This window comes from Trachemys scripta, chromosome 4 (genome assembly GCF_013100865.1).
Source record: "Trachemys scripta elegans isolate TJP31775 chromosome 4, CAS_Tse_1.0, whole genome shotgun sequence".
NCBI lineage: Eukaryota > Metazoa > Chordata > Testudines > Emydidae > Trachemys > Trachemys scripta.
Genome location: NC_048301.1, coordinates 28,787,445 through 28,814,843, shown reverse-complemented (window position 1 = coordinate 28,814,843; position 27,399 = coordinate 28,787,445). Strand labels below are relative to the sequence as shown.

Genomic DNA, 27,399 nt, shown 5'->3' with positions numbered 1-27,399 from the left:
TTCTCTTTTACTTTAGGCACAGGTAGGATTTTACATGACTTTAACTAGTTGTGTTATGTCAAGTTTAAACTGAACAATCTTCAGGGCAGGGATTTAGTTTTGTGAGGCATCTAGCACAATTTTAGGCACTAGAATAATAATAATAGTTGAGACCCAGACTGGGAAATGAGCTATTTACATGGGTAAATGTGAGCTGGTTCTGAGTTGCTTAGAAATCATAGATGGGTATAAACAGAAACCATCTTCTGTCCTTAGAATTCTAATCACCACACTTTATGTTGAGTTCCATCCATGTCTTGTGTACTTGATGGGCCCTGATTTGTTATTTTCTTGACATGACAAACAAGTGATACCTGCCTCAGTACATCCACTCGTGTCAGGCACATGCTTAGTTTGGGACCAGTGTATTGCTATTATGGGTGTACCTTTCCTACATTTTTCAGCAAGGTTTTTCGCTCTAGATTTGTCTTGAAGAAAAGATCTTTTGCAGGAGGAGCTGTGGGGTCCTGCAAGTACCTTTAGCCTCCTGGGATCCCCTACTCTCTTTCCTTTACTATTTTCATCCTCAAAGGCCATTGGTCAGTGACCATACTTCTGGGCACGGAGGGCTGGATGGACTCTCGTCTGACCCCCTATAAGCTGATACTAAACCAGACAGAATGTGCCCTACAGATCAATGGGAGCCACTTCTTCCTTATGACTTCATGGGGGAAGGGCTGTTACAGAATATCTTATAGAGTGGCATGTTGCATTGCAAATTTGGGTGGCGACAGTTTTGGGTGGGGACATAAGCAGATTGCTGAGTGCAAGATAAGAGTCTCCTTCCCAACTTCCTTGCCACACATGCATACATTGTGATGCCTGAAAATACTGAGTGGGAGATCCCCAAGTTGTTCCGACAACAATAGCAACATCTCTCACACTCTCAGCAACTTCACTATCCCTAAAACCCCATTCTTTCCTCAAATGCAATTTACCACTAAAAATAAATAATAATAAAAAATGAAGCTGTGCAGGGGAGAAGAAAAAGGAAAGGAATAAAATCCCTGATTTCAGACTCCTTTGTGGCATTTCTGCCCCAAAGAAGCAAGCAAATAAACAACCCCCCGAACTCCAAAATACATAACTGCTAACTGCTTAACGCTGCTTGTTCCATATATGGTCAAAAAAGGCTTTCCATTCAGTGCCTATCATTTTGATCATTTCACTTTTTAAAATATATTAAAATGTATAATCAGACTTCTCAAAGCAGTCTAGGGGAATCTTTCATTAATGATAGCAGAAGATATGTCTGAAACATATGGCTATATCAGAAATGTGGCTAATTTACAGCAACTGGGCATCTAAATCCCTTCAGTGGATTTGCAAATATCAGCCTATGTGTCTAACTCCCCTAGACGGCTTTGAGAACCTTAACTATAATTTATTTATTTGTCAAGTATCAGAGGGGTAGCCGTGTTAGTCTGAAGCTGTAAAAAGCAACAGAGGGTCCTCTGGCACCTTTAAGACTAACATCTGAAGAAGTGAGGTTCTTACCCACGTAAGCTTATGCTCCCAATACTTCTGTTAGTCTTAAAGGTGCCACAGGACCCTCTGTTGCTTTTTACTTATTTGTGTTGCTAATATTGTGACTCACACTTTCTCTAATGCTATACATTCAGTAAAAGAAATTACTGCAATTATGAACATTCACTAGGTTACCCTCCCAACCAGAGGGGCTAGAAACCAAATTTGATTTTAATCAAAAGGGTAGAGTCTGTATAAAACATCACCCCCATCCCCAGAAAACAGCAGCATGGCCCCTCTTGACATAGGCTAGCCTCAGAACCACTGGCACAGACCACTAAAAGCGCACACTCTTTTAGCACACAGTGGAACATTAGAACAATAGACCACACATCATCCAATGGACCATTGGGGGATGAGTCCAATAGAGCACCCAATCGATGTTCAAAGTTTACCAGTCAATTTATAATTGAAAAAGTCTAAAATAGAAAATGTTTCAAGGCAGATCTCTTCTGCCCAACCCTCAGAGGAAATAGGGAGTGCTACCTAGAGAGGTAATTTAATTCACAATGGCTCAAATACCAAGGCAAAGAGAGTGGTAGCAATGCCTACGTAGGAAGGCTTGTCCAGTGGTTAGAGCACTAGCTGAGGCTCTGGTTTCAATTCCCAGCTCCGTCACAGACTTCCTGTGTGACCTTCGGCAAGTTGCTTAGGTTCTCTGTGACTCAGTTCCCCATCTGTCAAATGGGGAGAACAGCCCTGCCGCACTTCATAGGGGTGTTGGGAGGATAATTACATTAAAGAATGTGAGAGGTTCAGATACTATGTTAATGGTGGCCATATAAATATCATAGATCGATTAGATTCGATAGCACTTACCTGTACTATGTTTGGCTGTTTGTTCACCGGGGTATCATCCAATCTGTCCCTTCTATGATCCAGCACAGGATGTGGGCCATTTCCATACTGACACTTAAAACAGGAGTCGGCGTCACAGCCCAGATCCATTAGAAATTTGAGGACACTGAGGTACTTCATTGAAAACATGATGGTGGCTGGGAAAGTAGTGGGATGGCTAGAAATGTACGCATCAATATTCGCCCCGTGGTCTAAAAGCAGCTTCATGGTTTTCAGGCAACCGTGGCGAATGGAGATTAGCAGGGGGTTGATAAGATCGATGTTGGGGTTGGCGCCGGCTTGCAGCAGCAGCTCTGTGGCGTAGATGTTATTGTTAATGACGGCGAAGTAGAGGACGGTGCTGCGCCTGTCCTCGTAGAGCCGGGCTCTCTCAAAGGAGAGGGTGGTGTTCACATCATAGCCGGCCTCAATTAGCTCTTCCAAGATGTCGTTGTTGTTGCGTTCAGCTGCAAGATGGAGTGGACTGATGCCGCTGCGCTTGACCCGAGTGCGGCTGGTCACGGGGAGCAGCATTTTGACTATCCTGCAAGAAGGGGATTCAGTGGATAACTTAGCCTTAGACAATCTACAGCAAATAATAGCGAGGCGGTTATTAGCACAGGAGTGAGCCAGCTGCTCATGAAAGTGAAGGACTGATAATACAGGCATGAGCCTACTCCCTTCCCCCACAACTCGGCCAGTGCATTTTCATCCTGACAGGGTGGGATTAGGAGCAGAGGAGCTGCCAGGCTGGGTCAGACACAACGTCCATCTGGTCCAAGAGGCCTCTGACAATGGCCAGCATCAGATGCTTCAGAGGAAGGAGTAAGAACTCAGCAGTAGGCAGATGTAGGATAATCTGTCCCCACATTAGGTCTCACCGTAGTCCCTAAAAATTAGGATTAGCTTTGGCCCTGATGCATTTCTATGCATTGATTTTTCACAATGCTTCCAATGAGAGAGAGGGCAAAGCCAGAAGCTCAGTTCTGAGCTCATCGGTGGAGGATTATATTCAGGTCCCAGGATCCAAGCCAGCGTTACAGTTCTGGTGCTAAATCCAACTCCCGGCCCTAGGCACCCCTCTGAAGCCCTTCACTCGGTGGGTGTTGGGAGGGGCAAATCCATGGGGCTATCAGAGTAAACCCAACCTGGACCGGTTGTGATGAGCCAAAAGGACAATTAGGAATTAAAATAAAATAAAGAACCAAAGCCGTTTTCCAGGCAAATTGCCAAGCATTAGCACAGAGGGGAAAAAATGTACAGCTAAATTATAAACCTCAGTAAACAGGAATTTCTGTTGGAAACAATGGTGCTTCCTTAACAGCTCAAACAGAGCTGCCATCATTCTACAGCCTTCACAATAAAAGTGTGATGCGTATTAAACATACTGGCCATCTTTAGCTTGACTGCAATGGCAGTTGCTCAGCATATCCCATGATCAGGAGATTTACAGGATAAAGCCAACTAAATAGTAATGATTATGACTTTTAAAGCATCTGATGATGCCAGTGCTTCGCTGCTTCTGAGTGGTGCTAAGCCCCCTCTACTCAGATTAAAATGAGAGTTGGAGACATGCAGAACCTTATATGCCTATTTACAGGGTGGACTATGATGTCTCCCATGGCAAGTTAATAGCCACACCATTATTCATAGACCTGAAGAAGTTTTGTCTTTATTTCAGGAAAAAATCCAAAGCCTATAGAGGAAATTTCCACCCAGAGCCTTTCTCAAAGCAGAGAGACTGACCTCATGTAACAAAGATGCTCACCAGAATCCAGGCAATTTGGGTGCTGCTTAGATGGCTACCATCCATCTCCAACAAATGCTTCATAATAGCCATAAAAGCAAAAAAAGCACATGCAGCACTGCGATGACACCATGCCAAGTGCCAGCATTAGTCATCCCGTGATTTACTGGGTTTTATTAAGATTTAAGGGTTGCTTTTGTTCTCTTGCTCAGGAAGTGAATGTGCTCAACCCAGTTCTCTGTATCTGATTGAAAGGATGCAGCAGCGTTTAGAGAGGGGCCTGAAGAACCCTGAACTCCGAGGGTGTTTGAAATCCATGCTTGGCTCTGGATCTGAATTTTGCAAATGTCCCCTCTCTTGCTAAAGTGTCAAACCCAAAGCCCAGATCCAAAGCCTCCTGCATTTATTTTAGGATTGGGGATGGGGAACACTAACATTGGTATCAGGAACCTAATTTTGCAGCTGGAGCCCATCTCTCTTTCTGTTCAGCATGACCGTGCCTCCACAGCGGCAGACTCTACTTCCTATTCAAAGGTGGGGGGGTTCTTCCCAGTGAGAGACAGCCAAGCAAAGCCAATTACTGCTTTACATGACAACCCAAGGCCACCTCCTTCACAGGGCCACCTGAGTGCCATACCCACACTGGAAGTGATGCTGGATTGCCCATGGTCCCTACCACCTGACCCTTTCTGCCACCTGCTACCAGGGATGCTGGAACTAGGGATGCGGGAAATGCAGCGCCCCCGGCTTGAAATGGTTTCCATCATATACATGGTTTTTGGTTTTGTTCAATGTCTTTCAGCACCCCACTGTACAAAGTGTTCCAATGCCACTGCCGGCTGCATTGCCTCCCAGCTGCTGTAGATAATAGGATGCTAATACAAATGCACCTAGCGATTGACTGCCATCTTTAATAAGTCAAAATAAATCACAAACAAATTCTGCCCTTCTCCACCACCACTCCTGAGCACTGGGAAGGAAGGGGTTAAGTGACATCTTGCTATGATCACAATACTGATGATACACAATTATGAATTCCATGCCAACAAAATTCATTTCACATTAATATTGACAAGGCATCATTTAACATAAACAAACACCAAGCAATAAGAGTTGAATGTTGAGCCCGGGGACCACATTCTTGGCTTTTTGACGTTATGAAGCCTCCGTGTTCTGGCACCAAGTCTGAATGTGGAATTCCTGGAGAATTACGTATTAAATCCGCAGGAATATAAAAAGAGGTCACCATGAAGGGTGTTATTATATTGAATACCAAAGGAATTAGGAACGACTGGCCACTTGGAGTAAAGCTTTGTCATCTGGATAAATATTTGATTTTGGCTGCTAAAGAAAGGATACTTTTGTTTCACTTCAGTTCACAGCAGTTATAAACCAAAAAATGTGCTCAACCTTTTAAGTGTGAAGGAACTAAGACTTTTGACTTAATTCTGAACTCATTTGCACTGATGGGAATCAGCAATGACTACTGAGAGATTTGGATCAGGCCCCTTATTTTGAAAGTGGGGTTGGACTCAAGTTGGAGAGCTTTGGAGCTGAAGCTAAACTTGTCCAGGTTTTGGGAGTGTTCAGATTGAGAGGTCTGGTTCAGGTTTAGTGTTGGCGTTCAGATTCAGAGCCACTTTTCCAGAGCTTAGGGAAGGAGGACTGGAACTGGGTTTCTGCCTCTGACCCTTTTCTAGTTTAAAATACCTTTGTTTTTAAGAAAATCTCTTTTTAACTTAAACCCTGGAGAGAATTCTGAGTCATGCCAGCATAAGGCTATAATAACTACTCCTACCTACATTATAGCAATATATACATCAGTTACATAAATTCACTCGGGGATGCCTCCTAGCACATACAGCCTCCACAAAGGTACAGTTACAGAAAATAACAATCCTTACATACATCACAGTAATATTGGGACGTTTAGTTAATGTCTGCAAAGTGTGTGAAGATCTTTGGATAAAAGGTGTTGTCAAAAAGGTTAGGTTCTTTGTGCATTTTGAAATGGGAAAAATCCATACACAGATTTTGCAGCTGTATTTAGTTTATGATTCTACTATTTATTTGGGGATTTTGAAGGGAACATGAATAGATCCATAGAATTTAAGGCCAGAAGGGATGATTAGGATCACCTAGTCTGATCTCCTGCATAACTGCATAGATCTCATCAAGTGATTTCTACAACAAGAGCACATTTTTTAGAATGATATCCAACTTTGATTTAAAGACTTCAAGTGCATTGGTTTTTGGCATTATTTGACGAGCTCTAGTCATTACATGGTTTAATGTGCACATCAGCAACAATAAACCATGCTAAAATATTGTTGGGCCACACACATCCATCACATCCTATGGTAAGTTGTTCCAATAGTTAATTACTCTCATTATTAAAAATGTGTTTTGTCTAGCTTCAGGTTTCAACCATTGGAACTTGTTATGCTTTTGTCTGCTAAATTAAAGAGCCATCTATCAGAAATCTTTTCCCCACTTATAGAAGGTGATCAAGTCAATTCTTAACCTTCTCTTGTGTAAACAAAATAGATTGAGCTTATTTAGACTGTTACTATAATTTAAAGCATGTTCTGCAGACCTCAAATCATTCTTGTAGCTCTTTTCTGAACTCTGTCCAATTTCTGAACATCCTTTTCAAAGTGCGGACACCAGAACTGGACACACTATTCCAGCAGTGGTCTCTCTAATGCCATAGAGTGACTCCTCGTCGGTCAGCCTCTGAATTATTTTTCTCTATAAATGCTGATAAAATCTGAACACACTGAAGACGTGGGCAGCATGTTCTGTTTCTGGAGGCCCACCACTAACTAATAAGTAATATCTCAGATGAGGTAGCAGGATCCATCCCTGGTGTGGAAGGGAAGGCCTTATGACTGACTCATACCATCCCAGCAAACACACCCTTGAGTTTAGTATTTGAAACCCAAACTCTGTGAATATAGGACCATTAATATACTGATGTACACTATGTGAGGCTCTGGCCATTAATTTAACAAAAAATCTGAATTCCTTTCTACAGGGTGAAACGATACAATAAAGTGATTAAAAACACACCAAAAACTTACTCATAATTGCCTTTTTTGGATGCTATATGAAGCGGTAATAAACCATCCTTATTGGTTTTGTTAGCATCTGCACCTTGGGACAAGAGAAACTCCACCACCTTTTCATGTCCATTTTTACAGGCTTCATAAAGAGCAGAGGCACTATCGCTGGCTTGGGTGTTGATATCAGCCCCTAGGAGCACAAAAAAAAAAAAAAAAAAATTGAAGAGCTAAATGCTAGAATCAGGTGTAACATATTTTGGATCAACAGCCCAAGTCTCCATGACTTGCCTAAGGTTTCAACTACAAAACTGCCATTAAGGCCAATTGATTGCTCATATTTCCCTAACACCATTTGCTGGGCTGGGGTGAGAGTGAGGGCAAGACGATAAAAGAACAGCTTATGTCTTCTTCACTGTGTTTTTGCTATGAGGTAAATGTTTTCCTCAGTGCTTAGGGACTGAGTGTAACAGGGTATTCCTTGGGGCCAGCCAGTCCACCAAGGACAAACCATTGCATAAAAGTGGTAATACACTACATAGGAAGAGAGATTAAACAGCAGTACTCACAAGATAATACCCACAAAGGGTGTCTACAGTTAGATTCTGGTCATAAGCCCAATCCCACCCACCCCATTTTCTTCACCATATTTAAATATGATTGAGGAGAAATCCTGTTATAACATGGCCTTTTCTTGCCTGCGTGGACAGAGAAAGTCCTATGTTTTATAACCCTGTGTTGAAGAACCATGTTTTAATCCTTGTGCATATACCCAGGCTAAAAGATGATTCTGTAACATGGTAGGGTTTTTGCATTTGATTTTATTTTTTGTATTATTTGACTAGCTGTAGTCATTACATGGTTTAATGTGCACACCAGCAAAAATAAACCATGATAAAATATTGTTGGGCCACAACTATATTGAAATGTTGTTATTTTTGTGGCACAGTTTTAGGACCTGAAAACCTGTGTCAATTTCCAAACCTGGGCTTCCATTGTAATACACAGTGCCACTCCACCTTCAGGCTGCCTGATCTATGAGTATCCCAAAATGAATTACAATCCATTGGTTTTCTGCTTCCCAAACTCTGATAAGAAGGAAAAACAAACAAACAAACAAAAAAACCCCTACAGTCTATCAGTCTTTTGTTTGGGCATGAAAACTCCCTGCCAAAGAGAACATTTCCCCCCTAACTGAAACATCTGTGTTTTGTTTGGCAATTTAAAGATACTGTAGCTCGAAACACCAGGAGAATTTCAATGACAAAACACAAAACAGGGCTACTTTCTTAATGAGAAATAAATGAAATCTTTCTTTTTTATTTATGGCAAACATTGGTTATTGTAAAAAAACAATTATATTATTACTGAGGTTCTCAGCAGGTCTTTTATGGCTTGAAAATATTGGGCAGTTTTATTGGATTTTCCTCAAAATTGAACTTTAAGGGCATACTAACATGTAATTGAGTTGAACCACAAATCATATTCAAATCAGTGTTTAAAGCACGATGGAGTAACTGGTTAGTTTTCAATGTCACATAAAGCTGACTTGTGAAAAATGTGAACTGGAAAGCAAGCAATATTTTTTTGTTCTCTATCAGCCATAACTGCAGTCTATATTTTTACAACCACATATCTTTCTTTAGAGATTTTTCTTATCTTCATTGTGGTTTAGTTCTTATTTCATCAATATATTTCTATATGTTGGGCCTGATTCTCATTTACTCATTTACTTATTCTCATTGAAGGAGGCTGTGTAAAGGAGACAGAGTGGGAGTAAATTATATTTGCATCCACTTCTAAGGTGTTTTTACATGACAAAAGTGGTGTAAGTGGCCTTAGTGTAAATGAGAATCAGGCCCACCACATATTGTCTGATTCCCAGCTGGTGTAAATCAGTGTAACTCCATTAACTTAAATGCTGCCTTACCAATTTATACCAGCTGAGAATCTGGCTCATTATTATTTGATAAACTACATAAAATTTGTTGTTCGCACTGGAAATTAATGACATGGTCTCCCTTTATTTGCTGGGGCCAACCTATCATTTCTTTGTAAGGGGTGGTGAAGCCAAAGGGTTGGTTTTACATGCATCAGGACATGCCAGGAATCTGCTCTGGTGCATGCGTAAGAGAGATTTTAAGGTTATGAACCCACCTGAAAAGAAGTGAGCACAAAGACTCATGGGACTACAGGAGAGAGCTGGATTCTAAAAGGCCTTTCTGGGGCGGAAGTAATATGAGATGTGACTTCTTGACTCATTATGAGAATCAAAATATTCTTATTCTTCCTCTGACTGACTAAGAAATACATTCTTCCTGGGCCATATCCTGCTTGCCTTACTCACAACAATAGACTTGATAACTTCCAAGGGACTAACTCCTTACATGAGTAATGAGAGCAGGATTTGGCCTTACCTAGGGACTCTAAAATCCTCCCCCCTCCCTAACACTAAGAAACTTATTTAGTGCTTTTCAACCGCAAAGTAATTTACACACACCTCCTCATTAATCCTCCTGGTGCCCCTATGAGGTGGGAATGGTGAGTATGGTATCTCCTTCTGTAAAATGGGGATAATGAGGTAACCAGCCCCAATGCAGGTGTACAAGTGTGGAAGGTACAAGAAGTCTTCTCCCCTCTGTGCCCCTTGCTAAAGGGTTGGACAAAAATCACATAGATTTCAAAGACTGATCCTTGCCCTCTGGAGCACAAGCCACTTGAAAAGGGATAGGGAGGGAAGAAACCAAGCTAAGGTCCCTTCTACCACCTCGTCAGCCAACAGAGCTGGCTGTCCGAGAAAGGGAGTGTACGCTGCACCCTCCTACAGATGGACAGTGCTGCACTTTCTCTGCACGATGAGGAGCTCTAGGAGGCTTTGTGCCCCTCACTGCTCCCACTGGAGACCTGTGGCTCCATAACTCCTACTCAAGGGCTATGGCTAAAAGCTACAAGAATAAATGGACACAAATCTGACATCAGGATTCATAACATTCAAAAATGCAGTAGGAGAACACTTCAGTCTCTCTGGTCACTCAATAACAGACCTAAGAGTGGCAATTCTTCAACAAAAAAACTTCAGAAACAGACTCCAATGTGAAACTGCAGAACTGGAATTAATTTGCAAACTGGAAACCATCAGATTAGGCCTGAATAAAGACTGGAAGTGGTTGGGTCATTACAAAGCCTAAACCTAATTTCCCCAATACTAATTTCCGCCTACTGTTACTCACATCTTCTTGTCAACTGTCTGAAATGGGCCACTCTCATTACCACTTCAAAAGTTATTTTTCCTTCCTTGGTATCCTGCTGTTAATTGAATTGTCTTGTTAGACTGCCCTCACACTTGGTAAGGCAAATCCCATCCTTTCATGTATTTATACCTGCTCCTGTATTTTCCACTCCAAGCATCTGATGAAGTGGGTTATAGCCCACGAAAGCTTATGCCTAAATAAATGTGTTAGTCTCTAAGGTGCCACAAGGACTCCTTGTTGTTTTTGCTAATAGAGCCTCAGTGAACTACCCTACGCCACAAGAGGGAGTCCCTCGACCATGGAAAAAAATTGTTTCTGGAATATCTTCCCTGTGACCTTCTGAGAGGCAAGGTGGATGAGGTAATATCTATTTATTTTACTTCAGAAGTTTATCCAATAAAAGATATTACCTCACCCACCTTGTCTCTGCAATATCCTGACATGGCTACAACAGCACTGCATACTGTGAACCTTCAACATTATGGGAAACAGGACAAAGTGATACAATATTTGAGGAGAACTAGTTTTGCCCAAGTCATATCTTACTGAATATTCATGAGCAGACCATGCTTGGCTAACATTTAACTCTGACCTTATTCTTATCTTTCCCTGTCTGTGACTTATTCTTCTGTCACTGGATTTTTAGGATACACATGTACAGTGACAGTCATGAAAACTTTTGTGTTATCATTGCTGCACAAAGTAAGGGCACCAAATTGCTTCTAAATTGAGTGACCATTGATACTGAAGAAGCACAATCATTGTGCACCTGTATTCTAAACCCATGTGGACTGTTCTTGCTAGAAGCTTTCAGGGAACAACAGGTGTTCACCACCTCTGAAAACTAGGCCTTGTCTCCAGTTGGTTACTGAAAAACTGAGCCAACCAAAGTTAGTGGATACTTTTGAATATTTAGGCCATAATATATAAGGCAAATGAACAGCACCACTGTACTCACCACACTTGGCAAGGTATCGCAAAGCATCTAACTGCCCACCCTCGGCAGCTACAAATAAAGAGGTGATCCCATAGGTGTTCTTGCTTTCAATCTTGGCTCCCCCTTTGATCAGGATATCAATTATTTCTATGTCATTCCGAGAAACGGCCTCATGGAGAGCAGTCCATCCCCGATTGCACCGGTGGTTTGCATCGGCATTGTACTGCACCAGCATCCTTACAGCTTCGATGTTTTTGCGTTCACAGGCTGTTTTAACAAAAGGCAGGTCATTTAGGCCAAACTTTTCAAGAGGCCACTAACTCTGGGTGCCGCAGTTCTGGGTGCCCATTACAACACGCTAGAACCTGAGGTACCTAGAATCACAGGCACAGACGCTTGCTTCTTCTTCGCCCCGGGGGTGCTCAACCCCAGTCCTCCCCTGACCCCGCTCCCACGCCACCCCTTCCCTCAAGCCTCCACCCCCACCCTGCTTCTTCCTGCCCCCACTCCGCCCCCTGCCCTGCTTCTTCCCACTCAGTTCCATCCCCTCCCTGGAGCGCGTCCCATTTCCGCTCTTCCCTCTCCTTCCCAGCGCCTCCTGCATGCCGTGGAACAGCTGATCCCTGGTGGGCAAAGGCGCTGGGAGGGAGGGGAAGAAGTTGATCGGTGGGGCCGCCGGCGTCCGGGAGGCATGAGGTGGGGGGAGATGGCTGCTGGTGGGTTTTAAGGACCCACTCATTTTTCCTATGGGTGCTCCAGCCCTGGAGCACTCATGGAGTCAGTGCCTATGATCACAGGCCACTTTTCCAAGCTCTGGCCATAATGTATTGTACATCACATGTTGATATGGGCTAGGACAGTACAATGGCAATGTCTTTGTAAGCCAAAGTATAATTCTTCATGATGCCATCATTTCTCCTGTGGGTTGATTCTTTCCTTGATGAGTGGGTACAGCTCCCACTATCATTAATGCATGTCATTCACATGCATTGAGAATGGACTATCTGACCTGACATTACAGCAATTATCTATCCATGGCAGCTTTGCAAAATTCAGCTCACCCACATTCCAAAAGGTAAGTAATTTTTTCATCATCATGGTAGAGGGTGAGTGTAACAGGGTATGCTGGCCCTTTAAGGAAAGAGGAATTGGGGAGGGGAAAGATCCAGGCTACCCCATTCCAAGTAGCTTCAACTGTATAAAAACCCTGGGAGCAGCAGGGACAGATGTGGGCAGAGTGAAAGAGGTCCTGAGGTAAGATATGAGAAGATATGACTGTCTTTTTAAGGAGCCTTGTAATGAAGGGTGGGGCAATGCTCCTTTCTCTCCCAATCAAGCCTCCAACCAGTTAAAATAAAACCCTGGAAGAAGGGCATCACATAAGGCAGAGGGAAAGATTGTTCTGCTAGTAATCCTTCAACCCCACTCCCAGAAGGAGCAGGAGTGACCTGGGTTCTCCTTGCCAGACCTTGGAAGAGAAGTGAGAAATGCTTCCAGCCAGGAGGAGCACTGGGAAGAAATCTGTTGGTTATCAAAGTTTGAGTTTAAGATCATTTTGACTTTGAAAGACTTTGGCAAACATGCCCAGTGAAGCTGGTGCCAGGAAATTTAAAGGGACCCACCAAGAAATAGGTAATACACTGCCTGGGTAATACACCTGCCACCTGTGGGCAAGCAGATTTTGTGTTGAGGCTAGTAAATTTTTGTAACAGTTTTCCCAGGCTGGGTGTGCTTCCATATGCTATGTTTTGGCCCATCTTTTATATTTATTAAAAAGTGAAACAGTCCCTTAAATCTGGTAGCCTATTTTGGGTCAGAGTTTCAAAATCCAGTGTCAAGTTGGGTGTCCATAAATCCAGGCACTCAAAGAGAGTGGCCACTTTGTAAAATCTGAGCCTATACATTTAAGACTAGGCTAGCCAGAGCACTAGAAAGAGTACCAGGGGCACTAGACAGAGCACTACAGAAAGTGCCGTGGGGAACCATCCATTCACAGGGAGATGGACCTGATGACCTAAGAGAACTTTTCCTTCTCCAAACTCTGATTCCATGGATTTTGTGTGGTTTTGCTGAATAAAGTGTTCTCAACACAAAGCCTGTACATTTGTGCCTTTGCCCACACTATAAGTGAATGACTGACATCTTCTCGGTTATTTTTGCGCTGATATCTAATAGGTGCTTTGAATTTTGTATTTAAAAAGACACATACATACTCATATAGAAACAACATGGGCTTGATCTTCGGAGGTGCTGAGCACCTGCCACTTCAGTTGAAATCTAGGGGGCTCAGCATCTCTGAAAATCAGGCCATTTACCTTTATAGAGTGGAGTCTCCCTGGATTTGTTTGTAATATCAGGTTCAGCCCCGGCTTGCAGCAAAGAAAGTAGACAGTCCAGGTTTCCTCTGCTTGTTGCTATGTACAGCGCTGTCTCTTCCTGAAGCGTACGCTGATCAGTGGTTCCAGGGTATGCTAATGAGATGTCATTGTTCATAGTTAGTAAGGCATATAGCACATGTTGTCTAACTCTGAGACTGTGAATACTGTTGCTAATCATTTTGGGGCAGGGATGATCTAAGTATACTTGGTCCTGTCTCAGTGTGGTGAGGATGGACTAGGTGACTTGAGGTCCCTTCCAGCCCTACATTCCTATGATGATTTCAAACATGAAACACCAAATGCTAGGAAATTACCCAAGAGGTAGCTTTGCCATGCCATCCAGATCAGATTCCAGGATTCTCTGCAAAACCACCCAAAAACTCTCTGATAAGAAACATTTTTAAAAAGAGGAAAATAAAATCACTTGACGTTACATATCACTCCAGATATTAACATTGCAGTAAATACGGCATCAGAAATCAATGCTGCAGTAAAAATTGCATCAGTGAGTTTGCTGACACATTAAATTGCTTTCATCTATACAGCTGGCCTGCATTTAGACAGTCATAGCAATACATGCTGGCTAACACTCAGCCTTAGAGGTGATGCATTTTCTGGTTATCAGTAAGAGCACCTTATCGCACTGATGGAGAAATTAACCAACATGTTAGTGATGGTTCTGAAGCAGAACACAACAACCGAGCCCCTCGAAATGCAGATCAGGTACAGATGAGGATTCAAAGTTCAGGACTTGGGCCTGGGCCTGCCTGTACATGGGATAAAGTGAAACACCAAATCTGAACACCCCTGAGCTTTGGGGGAAGTTTGGCTATGGAGCCAAATCTGGATGTAAACATCATGACTCAGGCCCATCTCTAGACCATCTCTGCTGGGGTAATCCAGGACCCAGAGGGGTGGAAAATTTGCCATGCTACTGCATAGAGTGTCTGTAATCCAGCTCCTCTCACTGAGGGGCTCATAAGCAATCAGCACAAGCTGCAAAGGTGACTGGCACTGGCTAGGAGCAAGATGTGACCAGCGTGTTCCCTGAGAACAGGGTGACTCAGGGCAGCCCTTGGGCATACTCTGCTGGTGAGGCTCCTGTGAAGTCCCAGCCACAATGTAAAGCTGCCATGCCCCACTGGAAAGCCGGGGGAAGGGTGATGATGCTGTCTTCAGTGGAAGGGGAGGCAGAGGACGGGAGTCTGCATGAGGATCAGAAAGGTGCAACCTGTATCTGCCAGTGCTGACAGTGTCTTTTATTGGATGAAATAGAAATAAATTGGAGGGGTTAGAGCATAAGCCAGTGCACCCCAGAGCAGTGCTCCTGCTGACCATGGGTATGCATCTAGCATGCCATTTGCTTTGACATCTTGGAGCCCAGTGTTTGGATCTATGTGTTGTGATGCCCAAAATCTGTGCACTGCATTTTCTTTTTTGAGGCACTTTAACTCTTCAAAATATTTCAGGGTCCCTTCCCCTCCCCCCAAATAAACAAAGTCAAAGTAGGTTGAGATCATCCTTTAGGTTGACTATAAAATAGGTTACAGAACAATAAATTGGACACTAAATTAGGTTAAAATGTTAGAAATGAAGGTTGACTATAGCTACTGGTGATTCGAAAAGCAATTGAGCAACTGCTCTCCAATGGGAACTCAAAACCAAAAGTATACCAGAAGCCCATTATTAACTATTAGCAAACAGAGGCCAGGCCAGATCTTCAGCTGGAGTATATTGGTGTAGCTCCTCTGACTTCTCTGGAGTTACATTGATTTACACCAGCTGAGGTGTAAATGGGAACTGCAGGAAGCGGCATGGACCACAGGGACGTGCTGGCTGCCGCTTCCCACAGCTCCCATTGGCCGGGAATGGTGAACCGCAGCCACTGGAAGTGTGGGCGGCTGTGCCTGCGGACAGTCAATGTAAACAAACTGTCTTGCGGCCCACCAGTGGATTACCCTGATGGGCCGCGTGCAGTCCATGGGCCGCAGGTTGCCCAGCCCACCACTGATCCAGACCATTATTTTATACCCTAAGAAACCTGATAATATGCGGCAGGCCAACATCAGCCCAGAATAGCACAGATATCTCTCAGCACTTAAGATCTTAACTGTTATTTATTGTGTACAGACTGCAAGCTGCTTATTCAAATAGTGTGAAATTCATACACATGCACAAGGCTTGAGTAAAGGGTTTTTTTGCGAGGAACTGAACAAAGGTTGGTGTGATGTACTGAAAACTCTGTTAAAATTGTAGCTTGTCACGTTAAATTTCAGGATTTTTCCTGATCCTGCTTGCTGTCTATGGGGCTCTGTAGGAAAGTGTGTGATCTGGGCCTAGCAGCATTCAGTCTGCAGCCAACTGGCCTCTAGTAAGGTGGAGTGAGCTGTGCCACTCTATTTCAGGGAACAGCCTGCTGTGTCCCCCTCTGGTTTTAGGTTCTTGTGTGTTATCTAAGAAATAAAGCAGTGTTACACTGCAACCTTTCAGCAAGAATATTTATCTCTCTCTGTGTGTATGCCATGAACAGAACATGGGGGTGGTTATATTTTCTTCTTTGGGGCTGATATTTTTAGTTTCTCTTCCATTTGTAATCAGTTGTTTTTATTTTACTAACCTCTTTGCAACACTTTCAGGCAGCCTACTTGGCCGTAGTAGGCAGCTTCGTGCAGTGGTATCCATCCATCCTTATTAGGTTCAGAAAGGTTCTTCCCTGATTTCATCATATTGAGCAGGGCACTTTCATCTCCTTCCTTGATTGCTTCCACTACAGGATCCAGCTCTCTTTAAAACAATGTTGAAAATCAATTACATTTTGCAGTGTTACAGTAAAGCTTTTTACAGCATCAACCAAGAATGACTGTGAAAGCCTAGGGCCCACCTATGCAAACGTGGCTCTGGGGTGCACTGGCTGCAATGGACACTAGCTCTATAGGACTATGTGATTCTACTCACATATACTGCTTTCCTCTAAAAGGTAACTCGGGATGGTCAAACCTGTCCAGAAACCTCTTTCCAATGCATCTCTCCAAACTCACACCTAACCTGCACCAAACTTTTCTGAGGTTTGAACAAGTTTGCTTAATTGTGTACAAGAAATGAGCCCAGAAGTAGAAATGCTGAAATACCATGAGAGATTGTTCTTGTGGTATTTCTGGAAAGCAGGAAGTGCTGGGAACCTCACAAGAGAGTCTATTCTGGGAAGATAGCTGGTCTAGTTTCTCAGAAGTCAGTGATGTAATTCAGATCAACACCTGAACCTTTGTGTAATGATCTGAACTCACCTCCATTGAATTAAGGAGTGGAAGAGAAAAGCTGTCCACCCCAATGAAAGTCCAAACATGACACAGGAAGGACTAGGTATTAAAAAATGCTCAGCTTCTGCTTCGGCACCAAAATATGTGGCCAGATTTTCAGAATGTTGGATGTTGAGTTCCTTTGAAAATCTGTCTGTAGGAATCACAATGGGAGCTGCTGAAAGCTGAACAGTTGTGGAAAAACTGGTCCTTTTTAAAGTACCTATATGGTATCTGAGCTCTTGAAAATCTGCCCCTTAGCTCTTTAGAAAATCCCTAAAGACACCTTCCTGAAAACCCCTCACCCAGGTGAGTAGTCTTCATTCCCATGAGTAGTTCTTTGAATAAAAACTACTGGTGTGAGTAATGGGTTTGCTGGACCAGGCCCTAGCTGCTTTAACCAAGCAGACTCCGCTACAGCCCGAATGTTTAACGAGTGTCACACTGGAGCCCTTGTGTGATTGGCCTGCAGCACAGCTGGTCAGTATAAAAAAATAAACACTCTGCTGCTTGGATTCTGTCAGAAACACGACAACTTCTGCAGCGGGAGCAGGGAGGAAGCGGGCAGTTTTTTAAAAAACATCTGAATCTTATGAACTGCTGCTGCATCTCTAAGGCAGGTAGCAGGCGGCTGAATTCCCACTGCAAGAGCGATTAGGGAGGGGGTCTATTCTGAGTAGTCCAGAGCAGGTGGGCAGGAGCACAAACAGTGCAAGAAGCATCTTCTCTTCCCAGCACTCCATTCAGGCCCCAGGCAGAATGATGCTACTGGCTCTCCCTGAGAGTATGGGGGTTTGTAAGGGTTTGGCCAGCTTAACTGGGGGTGTGACCAAGGCTCCCACACATACACATACCCAGTCACATTCCTGCTAGCACCCACAAGCAGGTGGGCAGGGTAATTTAGGTTGCCCCTTTCTGCAGTGACACACAGTGCACTCTCCTCGACACATCCTCCCAGGCATTGTGCCTGGGACATGCAGACACCATGCAGGTGTTCTCCCTCCCCCCAGCTCTTTCACAGGAGTATGGGCACAGTTTGGTCCCCTCCCGCTGTTTCATCTTCCCTGTCTGATCTCTCTATCTAACCTATCAGCAGTTTCCCCCAACAGTAGCTGTACTCAGTCAAGCACGTTTACGCTCTTTCAAAAGGAAGAAGTCCAGCCTGCAATGGCAACTTCCCCTTTGGGGTAAGAGCCACAGCCTGCGAGGAGGAACGTCACGGCCCCTCTTGAGAGCGTGGGAGAGGACATGTACCCCTGCACGTAGGAGCCCTGTACAGTGACCAGATGAGACTCACGCTGTCCTGAAGACATTGACCAAGCGCACTGACAAGGATCAGGCTTCTTCACTCAGATTTGATGCCCCTTGATGTGTTTATGTTCCTGTTTCCCAGGCTCGACCTCTGAACTTCATACAGATGCAGTTAAAAATAACACCCGCCTGATTCAGTTGTGATTGCGACATGGAAGCCAGCGTGTATAAATAAACCACAACACACACATCCCTTTTCCTCTCTCCCCTGCCATCTCAGTGCTGTCTAGGGACCCACAGAAGCCTGCATACATGCAGTAGAGTGCGGGGGGTCTGTAGGGCTGAATAGCCCAGGAGTGACTGAGTGTGTGTAGGGGGCTCGGGGGCAGGCAGGGGAGGGCAGGCAGGGTGGAGGAGGGAGGAAATGAATAAGATTCCCTCAGGCAGTTCTATGCATTCCTCCCGACACACATAACGCCACAACCCCCGCCACCCAAAAGCCTCCAGCTGGCTAGTGAGGGCAGACAGACAACAAGGCTAATTTGGAGCAAGACACAGTGAGACAGAGACACTTACACAGGCTGGGGGGTGATGAACAGGCTGCCGTCGTACCTTCGTCTGACCCCCCAAGATGACCCTGGAGCTTGGCCTCCGGTCTGGGCTGCCAACCTGGAGTAGCGATGGCACGAATGAAATAAAGAGAAATACTCTGAATAGGAGAAACAGGTCATTTTCGGGCCCCTTAATAAAGGCAGGAGCAGAAAGAGGGACAGAGAGAGAAGGAGCCTGCTGCCGGGGCTTTGAATGAAAGCAGATGGCCACAGCTTGCTCTGTGCAGAACTCAGCTGCTCTCTCAGCTCTGGATTATTTTTGGCCCACTGAGGAAGTGTCAGGGGATTTGAATGACCATATAAGACAACACTGAGGTTAACCTCCCCACACTAGACAGGAGGAAGATACAGAGCTAGATGACATTCTTCACCTCAAGGAAAGGAGGATCTGAGAGCACAGTCAGATGAAGAAGTTTGGTGAGGGGTTGAAATAGGGTCATTAGCACTGTGCATTCAGGAACAGGCCTCATGCTGGACCTTACCCTACCAAGGTCCTAGGCCAGCTAAAAACCTGGGGCCACAAACCTTCCTGCAGGCTTCCATACCTGCCTAGTTATAGGGTGGGCAGGCTGTGCCCTTGCAGAGCACGGGAGCTCTAAACTGCTGAGCTCAGGCAAAGGTGGGAGAGCACCAGTCAGTATGCAAGGCAGCAGATGCTATCCTGTGCTAAAATCAGCAGGTGGCAGGGGACACTTCGGAGTACAGGGCCAAAGCTGACAGATCTGCCCTTAACCTGCCCCATATCAGATCCCCATTTCAGACCCTATGCTAAGCAACATGACCAGGCCCCACAACAGATCGTATATCAGGCGCCATACAGAAGTACCTCTACCAGATCTTGTAATACTACAACAATCACAGTGGGTACAATCCTGGCCCCATTGAAATCAATGGAAATGTTGCCAGGATTTCACTCTGTGTATATATGACACCCATCACATTGTTTGGGGGCCTGTAATAAATTGGTCATCATAAGATTACAATTAGAGCTGTCAAAAATACACAAAATATATAAAAATTGTTGTTCTTTTGCAGGGTGTGAAATGCACCTTTTATTTTTTGATTATTTGATTTTTTGTAGCATTTTTTTAAATGAATTTTTCCATCTTTTTTGAGAATTTTTCATTTTTAAAAATGAAAATCAAAAATGTTTGCTTTTGAAAATGGCAGGTTCCTGTAACCCAGTGGGCTGCTTAGGCTTCGGCACTGAGCGTGACATTGTGTGGGAAGAGGGGTCTGCCTAGATGTGGAGTTACTCTGGTGTACCTGGGTGTCCGTGATGTTTGTGACACCTCAGTCGTGTTTATAGCCATGTGTTTTATATACATAGTTTGGTTCTTTTGTGTGTGGGGAAAAATCAGAACCTTTCCACATTTTTTCATAAAAATCCTGGAAGCCTCACCTGAACAGAACTAACTCAGGAAAGCCCTCTGTTCCCTGCGGAGCAAGGAGGCTGCCACCTGAGTGAGGACTCTTTAGGTAAGAAAAGGTTGCAGGACTGGTCCAGTGTTTTGCACAGATACACAACTTTTAGCAGACATTTGGGCCCAAGTTCTAATCCAATTGACAGTGGTGCCATGCCAGAGTAATGCCGCTGACTCCAGTGGCAATGAGATCAGAAGCTGACCATTGTAAATTCATTAGAAGCTAATCTGTTAAATGAGTTTCCGTGCTGTTTTGTAAAACTGTCTGGAAAACCATTTTTCAATGGGGCTTTGTGAAGGCCCCACACACTCACCTGTGCCAAGTATTGATCTGGTGTGGTGGATTATGAGAGCAAGGACGTGTCAACGTAGGTGGCTCTCCTGGGGCTGTCATGACTGATTTCTGATGACTCTGGGCAGCTGACTGACCTGAGGGATCTTCTGTCAGGCTCTGTTCTATGGCCAGTTGAATAAGCTCGTCTTCGCTCATGCTACTGTACAGACTGTACTCCTCATGACCTATTGTTTCTCTTTGGGTGTTTGTTGTGGCCGTAATCTTTGTAGCCATCTTCTGCCTGCCTAGTACCAGGGGATAAGAAGAAACTGTAAAAATCAAAATCTTGAAAATGTGAAGCGACGTTCAACCATCTTGTGTCCAGGGTCAGATCTGTAACTTGACTTATGCAGACCAGGAGTCTGTAGCATATTTTCAGTTGAGGAAAAAATACATTTTAGCGAATCCACTGGAGGCGACATTTAAACGTAATGCGCCTGATTTCTCTTTTTCTCTTTTAGCCCTCTTATAATAATTGCACCTCGCGGACCCAGCTAATTTATCTCTTGCTAAGTGGGAGAAGTTACAAGTGAGTAAAGCAGACTTTCTTCTGCTTCCTTCAGGTTAGGGCACTTCTGGGCAATAAGATGTAGTGGAAATCCCCCAAGGGATTAAGAGAACACTGTCAGTTTAAAAATGAATCAGAGAAAACATTAACACGTCCCGCTCTGTGTTACTGTCCTACTTGTTTTTGCTTATTGAAGATGGAAGTTGCTGGGCCAGATCCCCAGATGGTGTAAAGCAAGATAACTGTTGATTTCAATGGAGTTAATCCCGGTAGTTTAGGATCTGGCCTGCTATGCCCTTTTCACCCTTTACGCTATTAGGTTACTTTCTGTAGTGCGCTCAGCTTGAACAGCAAAAAGAGACTATCAGTTTCACTTCTGTGTGTCTGCTCCCTCTCCTGACAGCAGCACTTCTGCAGGCCCATGTTCCGGTTGGTCGCTCACCCCTGGCCTGTGCTAAATCCCCGGCTTTTCAGGGCTGTGCAGACACAAGGGCTGATTCTCTGCTGCCCCCCACCTTGTGCACTCATTTACACGTGTGCAAAGAGGGTGTAAAATGCTACCCAATTGGAATGGCAGTGATTGATGCCTGCTTTGGATTCACTCTCTGCAGGTACGGTATATGAGATTACACAAGGCGCCGACTGGTGGAGAATTGGTTTCAAAGAGTCCAAGTTCATTTCACATATCCACTTGGATGGGAGCATGCTGCACAGTGTGTCTACCGCCCTGTCTCCTTCCTCCCTCAAATGTGCACTAAGCCTCAACATTAAAACCAGGCCGTGTGTCTCCCATAGGATTTGGAGCAGGGGGAAGAAAGGAGCATGCAGTGGGGACAGCATTCCTTTTTCTGGCACTAGCAGAGGAGTGAATATGACTCCTAGATAATCACCTCTTTGGGAGAAATAAGGAGAGGTTGCATTTAAAGAAAGAAAAAAAAATCTGAGGGGCTTGCAGCAGCTGCCCTGTTGGTTAATCCTTAAAGGCAGGTTGCTACCCTTCCAAGATGCTTAAAAGCAGCTTATAGGGAGTGGGAGAGACCCAGGGAGGTGGCTCCTTAGAGGAAGTAATGCACAAGGCGGAAAAGCAAACAGCCGGTTAATGCTGCTACTCCAGTGGAAATAACTTTGCTAGCAATGGGGTTTCTAATAGGGAAACAAGAGCCAGGTGCAACTGTGCCAAAAGAGAGTTTCTGGTAGTGGAAAGCCAGTGAGTCCCTATTCCTTGGACTGACTCTCATTGGTGCAGATCTCCATCAGCTCTGCAGGATCCATGAGGGCCTCTCATTAGGGCTGTTATGTGTCAGTTGTTCAGCCCAACCGTTGCGTCCCTTTTTAGGTGCTCTCCTTGCTGTCTGATTGCAACCGACATTTGCCAAGTATTTTGTACACCGCCATAAGCAAAATAACAGGCTAGCTCAAAATGACTGTGAGGAGTCACATTTGTAAAGCAAGGTCTAACAGAAGAGAACAGCCTGGGTTCTTGGGAGGGATGTCAGGCACTGACAGACCTGTAGCATTTGTACTGCGCTAAGCACACTGTAAAATGCCCCCCACACCCCACCCCCCAGAGTCTCTCTCTCTCACGCACACTCTGTAGAGAGTCATATAACCTTTTAAAAAAACAACGAGGAGTCCGGTGGCTCCTTAAAGACTAACATATTTGTTAGTTTTTAAGGTGCCACCGGACTCCTTGTTGTTTTTGTGGATACAGACTAACACGGCTACCCCTCTGATATATAACCTTTTGTTGCTCTAGACCACCATTCATTCCCAATCACCCTAGGTGTCTGTGCCAGTTTACTACACTAAGAACTCTACTCTGCCAGCCTCCTGTGTAACTGCACACTCTCCATTTCGATCTCTGGATCACTAGACTGCAGCTAGTGGAGAACATAACCCTCTGGTAGGGGTTATGGCAAGTACAGATGCATGGAACGTGAGCAGCAGTGGTGCATCAGAGCCAGGCACACAGGCATATCACTATGGTCCCAGGAGCTTAGAGTATCTCATGTTCCAGCTACAATATATTACCACTGCTCTAAACTACCTTTACAGATGTTGTCTGTAGGGCAGAGGAGACAGCTCTGATGCTCGATTTTACAGTGGTAGAGGGTTGAGTCAAAGCCTGTGAAGATAGTCTTTATTCATATTTCCATTGAGAGGTAGGATGTTTTCTCTGATTACCATTAAAAAAATCAGTGGAACTGTCTTTGAAGCATTGAAAGAAAATGTAAGAGCCTGAGTAAAACCTACAAAAGCAAGGAAATGTAGATTTAAGGACTCACCTTTATTCTCATTTCTCCTGCTATGCAAAGTTCCACGGGGTATATAACACATGTGATTACTGCCTGCACTGATCTCAGACTCCAAGCACCACAGAAGCAAAAGAGGGAAAATTAAGGGTGGAGAGTCACCCTTAATGTTGTATGTATTAGATCATGCCTAGAGTGGTAATTTGACTATTAAGGGGTACAATATGTAAGCTGTACCTCACAACAGTTGTCTAAGTAAAAGGTTGGAGGCTTGAAGTTCTTCAACCCTGTTTTATGCCAGATCTCACAAGGCTGATATCTGATTATTGTCTTCAGTGATAGCTGGCATGCAGGCAGTGACAGCCTTAGGCCAGTGCTACGACCCCTATGCAGCCAAGGGATCTGTGCCAAGCCACCAAACAGCTGATAGCTCCAGGAACAGAGCCACAGTGGCCCTTCCTCCCTTCTCGGCCACCTATCCATGCTTTGACATTAGTGCCACAGACAAGCCAAGTACCATGACCCAGACCTTCCCCAATGGCTCTCTTTGCCCCTGGGCTGGTTGAACTACTGACATGTTGCTCTGCTGTTTTACACTCCATCATCCACTGTACTTGCTTGGCAGCTGGTGTCTGTGTGCTGTGGATGTATGGAGACCGCGTTGTCTAACTGCACATGGCAAAGTAGCTGGATGGCATTCTATATGATCGAAAGCCTCATACAACCTAGACAGGAAGGTAATTTCTTAGTGTCCCTCTCCCCCTTTTTCTTTTGTTTCATCACCTGCAGAATGTGTAATGGGGGGTATATGGGATCGTGAATTTTGGGATGACTCTTATTTTCTCTCTTAAGCAATCCCACCCACTTGCAAAAAAATCCATATCGGTGCTCTCCCCTTATCTAAATATTATGACAAGAGTCCCAGCGAGTGCAGAAACAACAGCGTTGGCAGCGGCTCCAACCGCTGACTCATCCTGCAGAGAGAAATGGTATGGGGCCCAAAATAGAGAGAGTTTTTTTACTAGTAAGTCATGTTTCTCTCATCTAACTCGCAGGACCAAGGATGAGGGAGCCAAAGCCAAATTCCTGACTTCTAGGGATTTTCAGACAGGCTAGAAGTAACAGAAAGTCGTGACATTCTGATTCCTTATCGATGAGAGTCCAGATTTGAGTCTCACTCATTCTCTGCTAATAGGTCTCTATTTTCACGCACATCCAGGGCTCTGAAAGCGAGGTCACATTTTCACCGGACAACTGCATACTAAAGCAGAGGTGTCATCATAACCAAACAAGTAGGCGTTTTCAATCCTGCGTCACTAGACACGAGCTATATTGTCCTTGCTAAACAAACAAATAACTATGAACAATCCCAAAGTAACCCCGGCCCAGCTCTAAGTAACTTGATTAGATGCTGGGGCCCTTCAGAGGGGGAGGTGGGGAGGAATCCTTTTTTTCCATTCAACTCCAGCATAAGGGTTGGAATAGGCTCCATATCATGCCTCTTTTGCGAGAATCATCATAGCATTGGATGTTCCAACCCCAGCCTGCCCCAAATTCTGCCTGTCGCCATCCTGCCCCCAGAGAGTTAGCTCTGGCACAAAGAGTGTGCATGATCTGCTGTGCAGACATGCTGATCTCCCCGTGTAGTGGAATCATGCCAGTTCAGCTGTGTCAGGGGCCTTCTGCGCCCACAGCCTATGGGTAGGGTTTGGACCCAGAAGGCTCTGCATAACTCCACTCCACATAACTCCACTCTGCATAACTCACTCCTCCTCTCTTTTGCTCTCTTATCTTCTTCCTCCGCTCTGGCTCCCATTGCTCAAACCGACCCACCCCTTCCATCTGCTGCCCCCTCTGCACCTTTCTCAAGCTCCTGTCTGTGGCCAAGGGTTTCAGGCACAGGTGCCTCAAGTTAGACTACTATTGTCCTTATGTAGGCACCTCAGTGAGTGTCTGGAATTGCAAACCTGCCTAACTTTGAGGCATCCCCAGTTTTGAAAATCTTGGCCCGTGTGCCTGCTCCCATGGTGTGCCTTGTGCTCAGAACAGTCTCCCTGCTTTGTGCACCAGCAAATGACAACCTTCATCCAAATCCTGCCTGGACACACAGTTCTCCTGAGAACTAGTTAAGCAAGAATCCACCAAAGATAGAAAACAAAACTGCTCCATTTTGAGACTGGGCAGCAGGTGTATTGTGTATCTGAACTAAGTCTGCTGAGGCAAGAAGCATGCCTTCCTCTCTCTTTGTACAGACCGGAGCACCCGGCCAACCTGCAGTCTACTGCCGCACAAGAGCTGGTAAGTTACTGTTCCCCCTCACAATGCTTTTCTGGTATGTAGCTGAGCTGCCTTCATTTAGTGGTGAGCTACCAAAATGACCTTATGAATGCCCCCTGGATTAATATGCTATAAACTGAATATTCCCCATCCACTGCAAGGGAAATTAGTGCCATCAAAACTCTTTGTGACTAGGAATGGTTGAACCAGTTTAGTTAAAGTAAGAATCAACTCAAACCGTCTCCTCATATTGAAAATGAATCTTGCTTGTAGGTTTAAAAATACTGGTTTAACTGTTAAAATGACTGCATTTTATTTGGATTTGAACTTCTGAATAGCCCCTGAATTCCCAGGCAATACTGGGAATCTCACAAGAGCCTTTGCTCACACAGTTAGACTGAACCTATGGTGCCTGATAGGAACAGAACCTAAACATTGAGGTGTTTTGCCCATCACTATTCATTACCAAAACCCTTTGCCTCTATTCTGAATTGCTGTGTTACTGATCTCTTCTTACATTGTACTATTTTGCTGACTGTGCTATAATTTAATATCTCAGGCTAACAAGATCCTCCTGGGTTTGAATTCACAGCCATCTCCACATAGGGTCTGCTCCTGCACTTTCAGCACAGGCAAGGCTCCCCCTTGCTAAGTATTCTTCTTCTTTTCGTTGGATTGACTTCAATGAAAGTTTGCCTAAGTAAGGCATAGAAGATTAGACCCATAATGTACATGGATATGTTAAGCGTATACAGAGACAAAAGTACATGGTAAGGAATGAAGTGCTAACATTGTAGGCCAGGTCATGACTTCCTTCCTCGCATTAGTGAGCAGTTACATATGAGTAGTCCCACTGAAATCAAGGTTGCTACTCATGTGGGTAACTGCTCACCAATGTGAGTAAAGACTCACCATCTGCCTCTGTGGTAAAAACCATGGACATTTGTCGTTATTATTATCGGACTGTTTGCTCTTTGGAGCAGAGACCTCCTTTTTGTCGTGTGTGTGTGCAGTGGCTGGCAAAATGGGGCCTGATCCCAGAGTGGGTCCTCTAGCCACTACCCAATGCAAATAAATAATATTAGTATAGGGAATAAAAAATTGGTCATTAACTTCTTGACCCACAGTTCAGTACAATTAGTGACTAAATATGACAATTTATATGAAACAACAGGTCACCTCTGAACGCACCTCCCATAAAACATAATGTATCCAGACTGCCAGTCCCTGTTCAGAAGACTCAGGGAAGCAGCATTGCAGCTTACTGTTAGAGAAGGTGATAGTAGGTCAAGGATAATGAAGAGGTCATTAAAGGAGCAGTGGAGGGGATCTTGCCTTAGCATTGATTTCACCTGCTCAACTTGTAGGTAGATACAGAACTTCAGTTTCTATGGTTTATGCTTCATTAAACGGCATTGATCACGCCGACAACAACAACAAAATTAAGAGACTCCAAATGAAAAAGAGTTAAGTGGGATTTGCTTGGTTTACTATTTCTTTTTCCCTTCGTTTTTAAGGCCCCAATTCAGCAAACTCTTCCATACATACTTAACTTTACATATGAAGTTAACAGGATTGCTCATATGTGCAAAGTTACGTATGTGCTTCAGTCTTTTGCAGGGTCGAGGCTATAACTTGTGCCTTTAGAGCTTCATGTTTTGGGCCAGA

General features: G+C 44.4%; 2 protein-coding genes across 9 annotated transcripts in view; one reads left to right on the top strand and one right to left on the bottom strand.

Annotated features, from left to right (window-relative positions):
• Positions 1-27,399, bottom strand: part of ASB2 (ankyrin repeat and SOCS box containing 2) — a 33,999-nt gene that overhangs the window by 5,374 nt on the left and 1,226 nt on the right. For 3 of the 4 annotated variants that reach the window (XR_004645437.1, XM_034768045.1, XM_034768043.1), the window contains exons 2-8: positions 20,675-20,939; positions 18,902-18,994; positions 16,396-16,562; positions 13,716-13,871; positions 11,422-11,667; positions 7,234-7,405; positions 2,386-2,947 (exon numbers count right to left, since the gene is read on the bottom strand). Coding sequence is in view for 3 of the 4 variants with exons in the window: in XM_034768045.1 (XP_034623936.1) it covers positions 2,386-2,947; positions 7,234-7,405; positions 11,422-11,667; positions 13,716-13,871; positions 16,396-16,562; positions 18,902-18,994; positions 20,675-20,928 (1,650 nt within the window). In the remaining variant the exon portion in view is untranslated. The remainder of the gene's footprint in view (positions 1-2,385; positions 2,948-7,233; positions 7,406-11,421; positions 11,668-13,715; positions 13,872-16,395; positions 16,563-18,901; positions 18,995-20,674; positions 20,940-27,399) is intronic. The other variant, XM_034768044.1, reaches the window with a different exon arrangement.
• CCDC197 (coiled-coil domain containing 197) overlaps positions 25,215-27,399 on the top strand; it is a 44,328-nt gene continuing 42,143 nt past the window's right edge. For 3 of the 5 annotated variants that reach the window (XM_034768046.1, XM_034768047.1, XM_034768049.1), the window contains exon 1: positions 25,221-25,752. The gene's annotated coding sequence lies outside the window, so the exon portion shown is untranslated. Of the gene's footprint in view, positions 25,753-27,399 lie in introns of all 5 variants that reach the window. The other 2 variants (XR_004645438.1, XM_034768050.1) reach the window with 2 other exon arrangements.